The following is a 5,987-nucleotide window of genomic DNA, read 5'->3' on the forward strand; positions in this document are numbered from 1 at the left end:
CGCCGCGAGGCCCGGCACTTCCGGGCCGCCTCCCGCCTCGCATCCTGGGAGCTGTAGTTCCCTTCCCGGTGAGGCCGGGAGGGGGAGCCTGCAGTGCATGCGCAGAACCTGCGCCGCGCGGCGGGGGAGAGCGGAGCCATCCAGCGACGCGCCTCCCGAAAGGCCCCGCCCCTTTCTGTCCCGGCAGCGCGCGCTCTCTCTCGTAGAAGCTTGCCGATTGGGCGGTTGGCTCGTTCACGTGATTCCCAGCGGCCAATCAGCTGTCCCAGTTGCCGAGCGCTGCCCTTCCGCTGGCTCGCCGCTCTGCGAAATGGCGGCGTCCGGGGGTCGGCGGCTGCTGTGGCACGGCCGGTGCTGGTTCTCGCAGACGGAGTCCGCCATCCGCCCGCAGCCCCCCGACTCGCTCTACCCGCCCATAGTGGCTTCCGCCACGGCGAAGAGCAAAGCAGCCAAGCGGCGGCGGCTGGAGCATTTCAACCAGCGGGTGCACGCGGCGGCCTCGATCGAGGAGAAGCTGCGGCTCTACGGGCAGCTGCAGCGGCCCAAGTACATGGTGTACCCGCAGACCTTCGCTCTCAACGCCGACCGCTGGTACCGGAGCTTCACCAAGACCGTCTTCCTGCCGGGGCTGCCCCCGAGAGCGGCGTCGGGAGCCGCGAAAGCCCCGGGAGCGGTGGCGCCGGAGGCCGCGAAAACCCCGGAGGGCGCGGCGGGGGCGGCACCCGAGGCCAGCAAAGCCCCGGAGCCGGGAACGGCGGCACCAGGGGCTGCGAAAACCCCGCAGCTCACGGCGTACCTGGATATGGGCGAGCTGCGCTCCCTCGCCTGCGACGCCCTCCTGCAGGAGAGCTTCTACCAACACAAGAAGCGGCCGTTCCTCTACCGCCATCAGGATCACACGCCCGGCCCGTTCCTTACGCAGCTCGTCTCCACCCTCGCCGCGTTCCTGTGCGGTCGCAACCCGCTGCTGGCTGCCTCCTCCCTTGGTGTGGCACGGGGGTGGGAGGGAGAGGGAAGTGGGAGCCCGTGGGCGGTGGGGCCGCTCCGTGAACCCGGCAGGAGTACCGCTGGTGGAGCTGGGTTGTTCAGACCATCACTAGTAATCCATCTTGTCACCATCGTCCCACATGGTGCGAGTGGATTTTGATTTTTCTGTTTTACTGCAGCTACAGGACAAGAATTGGGAGGTTTTTAAATGCAAAGGGGCGATCTCTATTCCTCTCTATCCCTCTGTTCTGTTTCAGATCTAAAACCTGAAGTTAACTATTACTGGCATCATGGTGAGGAAGTTGTTGTTCATGGACATCGAAAGGGCAGAGTTGATCCTGTGCGATTTCAGATAGATGATAAGCCACACCTCCAGATCCGTGTACCAAAGCAGCTTCCAGAGGTGTGGATATTTTCAACAGCAACTTAATCGCATGCATTTTCACTTATGTTTCTGACTGCCACTGAAACCATGCAATAGATAGTAAGTGGAGGACCTGGTTGATCAGGCGTGTAGCACATTTGTGCATTTTTCAAGTCTTAATGACCTAACTACCTCGTTCTAAGTGCTTTGTAGATATTGAGATAGTTTTCTGAACTTCATGTTGGTCATCTTTGTGCTTTAGATAAAATGCATGTTTTTACACTTAATTAAATGCAGTTTTTAAATTTTTTTATGCTTGTAAGTGGAGGCAAGAGTAAGAAATGTAGTGTGGAATGTTCTCAATAGAGGACAATATGATGAGAGAAATGGAGAAGAAAAGAATGGACTAAGAGAGAGCAGGTATAATCTGAATGTGAGCTCTGTTACCTGTTAGTACTACCTAACAGTTGTTTTCTTGAATGCTTAGTTTTCCGGAAGCTGATTCAATATTATAATCTTTTTCTTGTAGGTTTGTGCAGTGGTAATTGTGTAGCCTGTGAGTGGCTGTTGCCCAGTTTCCACCACAAAGAGAAAACTGTGCTCCACTTTCTGTAAATGCTGAACATTTCTCGCTAACTTAATTGTACAATTCACTTAGGTTAATATTGTCAGATGTTACAAACGTTGGCATTTTGGTAGAACTGTCTAGGCAATTAAAAATGTTAGGTAGTACGAAACACTGAATACCTGTAAACTCTCACTAGTTTGTTGACTGTTGCTAGAAATGTTTTTGCTCATCTACAGAAGCGGATTCTGGTTTTGAAGATGGTACCAATTGGCAGCTTTGTTAGCAGCATTTTGCACAACGTTTTTTTGTATATTGCAGAAAATGCAGACATCAATATAAGATGTGTGTGCTAGCATTCATCACAAGACAAGAAGTTCTGTTGCAAAAGATCAATTTGAGTTAAAGTTATATATATGGTGTATGTAAGCAAGACTTGCACCTTCTGCTCTCTGACCAGAAAGTGGTATATTATGTGAGGCTTGATGTCAGAAATGTGACTTTTCTTTCTTCTACTTCCTTCAAGATCGTACCACTGGAGTCAGATCTTGGGGATGTTCCCGTTATTAATCACAAACCATCCAAACTGCCACTGTTCAAAAAGCAGTATGAAAACAAGGTATTTATAGGTAAGAGTTTCTACTCATGAAATGTTAATGACTTCTTTGCGGAAAAAACCCAAACAACAAAGAAACCCCAACCCCAAAACGAATACCACCCCCTTGATCTTTCTCCTCCTATCAACAGAAAAAACCATATTTTTATATATAACTATACTATATATATAGTATATAAATCTCTATTGAGATTCCATGTCAGTTAGACAGTGGGGAGTAGCAGCCTCCTGTGCATGTGGTGCTCTGTGTCTAGCTTCGCTTGAAGGAGTTGGGTTGAGTAGAAAATTGGCAGAAAACTGGCTTTGAATTTTGATACATCTCCTCAGAGACATTTTAGATCCCTTGCCTTTTTGGAGTTGGCCAAGCCCTCCAGTCTCACTCAGAAATGGAGGTTCTACAGTAGAGGTTCTAACCTTCTGTTTGGAGTCTGATAGTAAAGACACGTTTGTGTGCCTAATAAAGAGCATTCTCTGACTCTATTTTTTTTTTCCTCTTTTTGGGGGACACAGGATCAAAGGTAGCAGATCCATGCTGTTATGGACACACCCAGTTTCACCTTATTCCTGATAAACTAAAGCGGGAGAGGTTTGTAAAAGCAAATCTTGAGGATCAGATTGAAGTTCTTTATCGAGCTAATGGTATTGCAAGTCTCTTTGCCTGGACAGCAGCACAAGCAATGTATCAAGGTGAGACAGTCAACCTGATAATTTCTTCCTGGTGATGAATGCCTACTGTAAACCTTTTCTCCCTGCCAGCTTTTTCTCATGTTTTTTCTTCTGAAGACCATCCTTTAAGTAGGTCTTTGAAAATGTAATTGAATGGATGAATGAAGCTGACCTTATACAAGGGGGTTAGTTAAGAGTTTGTCTTTGAGTACTTGGGGTCAGGGAGAATTAATTACGCAGAAAAATATTTTTTCATATATAACACTAAGCCTGTGTAAAAACCTCAATCCTGCATTCACTTGCTCGCTCCACATTTGTTATGGGGAAAGGTGGTACATATTAAGGAGGTTGTGTTTTTTTTGTGAAACAACTATGTTGTTTAGCCCCTTGTTTCAGAAATGTCAATTCTGTGAAACTACAATCAGTGAAAGAAAAATGTCCGCAGCCTTGCTTTAGGATTTTATGCCTGTGTTTGTCTAACATTCCCAGAAGACCTGGATGGATAGACCAGATCAATCTTTTGCATATTCATGTAAATATTATCTAGTGTTACTAGAAGATACCTGCTGGTTCGTAGTTTCACTTGTGAAACAACACATGAAAGAAAATCCTTTGATTATGATGTATATTGCTGGCTCTGTATCAAATTTTTTATGTAATGGTATGTTAGAAAGCTTGACTGTTTTTGTGGACTTAAAACATTGAAGTCAAGTAAGTCTTGGCTTCAAAGCTGGTTACAGTTGTAAGCACATTATGAGCTACAAGGATAGCATGGTTCAAATCTATGAAGCTTTTTCTTTGCTCTGTAACAGTTTTTAGCGGTGTTCATTGCACATGATACTAAGTATCTTTTAAGAATATTACTGTATGTGCTAGCACACATGCATAAATATGTAAAGAAAATATTTTAAACAAGCTATTAATGCTCAGCAGGGGTTGTTTGAAGCCTTAATACTTATTGACATAGTGTTCTTGCTGTTGTCTGTCTGGTTACTATAGTCAGTTATGCTTATGCATGCATATACATGCTTCTGTCATGAAACAAATATTCACTGCCCTGTGAGAAGCATGGAATAGTTGAAAGACATTTCCCCTCAGATCACTTGCAGGACTTGGATGCATTAATAACTTAGGTAATTTTGAAAAGTCACTTGGCTGATCAGTGTGGGGTTTTCATCAGTCAGCAACAGGGAACTATGTACAAAATGCAAATATGCCACTGTGTCCCTGATCTTGGAAATATCCTTAATTGGTGGTTGTGTTTTAGTTAGTCTGTATGAAGAATGCTTATGTTGCTAAAGCAGACAGGACTTTTTTCCCTACTAAATGGCTGCTGCAGTTCCCAGTATTTTTCTGTATTTCAGGATTGGGGTTTAGATGTGTGTGCTGATAGGAAGTTCAAGTCCTGTATGACTAGTGTTGTTTCTTTATTTTGCAGGATTCTGGAATGAAGCAGATGTGACCCGTCCTTTTGTATCACAGGCAGTAGTGACTGATGGAAAGTACTTTGCTTTCTTTTGTTACCAGCTAAATACTTTGGCACTAACTGTAGAAACGAGTAAAAATAACCCTCGGAAGAATATCTGTTGGGGTACAGACAGTAAGCCATTGTTTGATGTTGTGGAAGACGGTAGTGTGAAAGGCTTTAATGATGAAGTCCTGCTTCAGTTGGTTCGTTTTCTGTTAAACAGACCAAAAGAGTTGTAAATGATTAAATAATAAAGTATTCCTATGTATGTGCCTGAACTTCATTGTAACTCCATGAAGTACAGGCTAGAATATGCCGCCTTCTTAGTCAAGTATTTGTCTAGCAAACACTATATACATCTCTTATGATATTTGGGCCATATTTCTTAATTTTAAATGTATGATACTGTACACTGAAAAATAAATGTCTAAAAACACCTTAATGTCTTTTATATATTTACTGTTGGAAGTGTATTGCACTAATTCAAAGCCATGTGAGTACTTTCTTTTAGCAGACCCATAGCTCTATGTTGAACTATCACAGCCAAGTATGAATTCATATGACCATCTGTGCTGGTTTTGGCTGGGATAGAGTTAATGTTCTTCACAGTAGCTAGTATGGGGCTATGTTTTGGATTTGTGCTGGAAACAGTGTTGATAACACAGGGATATGTTCATTACTGCTGAGCGGTGCTTACACAGAGTCAAGGCCTTTTCTGCCTCTCACCCCACCCCACCAGCGAGTGGGCTGGGGGTGCACAAGAAGCTGGGAGGGGACACAGCTGGGATACTAAGCACCCTGCTTTTTTTCTTCCTTCCTTAGCCTTTTTTTTTTTTTATTTCATTAACTCTGATTCAAGAGCCTAATCCACTGGAGTGTTTAGTTCTCTACCACTTGTAGTCTGAGGCACTGCGTGTCATGTTATTGCAGCATGAGAGGAAAGTGGCTAGTACAGAAAAGTAATTTATGTTGCAGGATGACAGCAGAGGAAGAAAGATTTTGGAAAATATACTAGGAGTTCGGTACGAATGCGTAGGTAAGAAGGGGAGTAGCTGCATATCAGCACTGAAGCTCTTAAAATAATGACCCTTTCAATTTTGTCTGGATTCTGAGTCAGCTGAAAGATAATCACACATCACTGCTGACAGAAAACGGAATTAGACTGGAGAAATCTGTGGAGGAAAACCAAAAAAAGACATTTTACTTCGCATTTACAATTGTTGATATGCAGCCACATTAGAGAATGTGCAAATCAGCAGCCGTGGCTGTAAAGCAACAACTGCTCTTAGCAGGAGAGGAGGCAGGACAGGCTCGGGGGCCT

At 44.5% G+C, this 5,987-nt stretch overlaps 1 protein-coding gene across 1 annotated transcript; it reads left to right on the top strand.

Moving 5' to 3' along the window:
* The first annotated feature begins 258 nt into the window (after nt 1–258).
* MRPS30 (mitochondrial ribosomal protein S30) lies at nt 259–5,103 on the top strand. Its single transcript, XM_009470606.2, has 5 exons — nt 259–986; nt 1,245–1,390; nt 2,443–2,545; nt 3,043–3,219; nt 4,637–5,103. Exons 1-5 carry the CDS (start codon nt 311–313, stop codon nt 4,903–4,905), a joined length of 1,371 nt encoding a protein of 456 aa, XP_009468881.2. The 5' UTR covers nt 259–310; the 3' UTR covers nt 4,906–5,103.
* The last annotated feature ends 884 nt before the right edge of the window (nt 5,104–5,987 follow it).

The sequence above is a fragment of the Nipponia nippon genome, unplaced genomic scaffold, assembly GCF_047370975.1.
Source record: "Nipponia nippon isolate SJK-2023a ecotype South Korea unplaced genomic scaffold, ASM4737097v1 scaffold_20, whole genome shotgun sequence".
Classification (NCBI taxonomy): Eukaryota; Metazoa; Chordata; class Aves; order Pelecaniformes; family Threskiornithidae; genus Nipponia; species Nipponia nippon.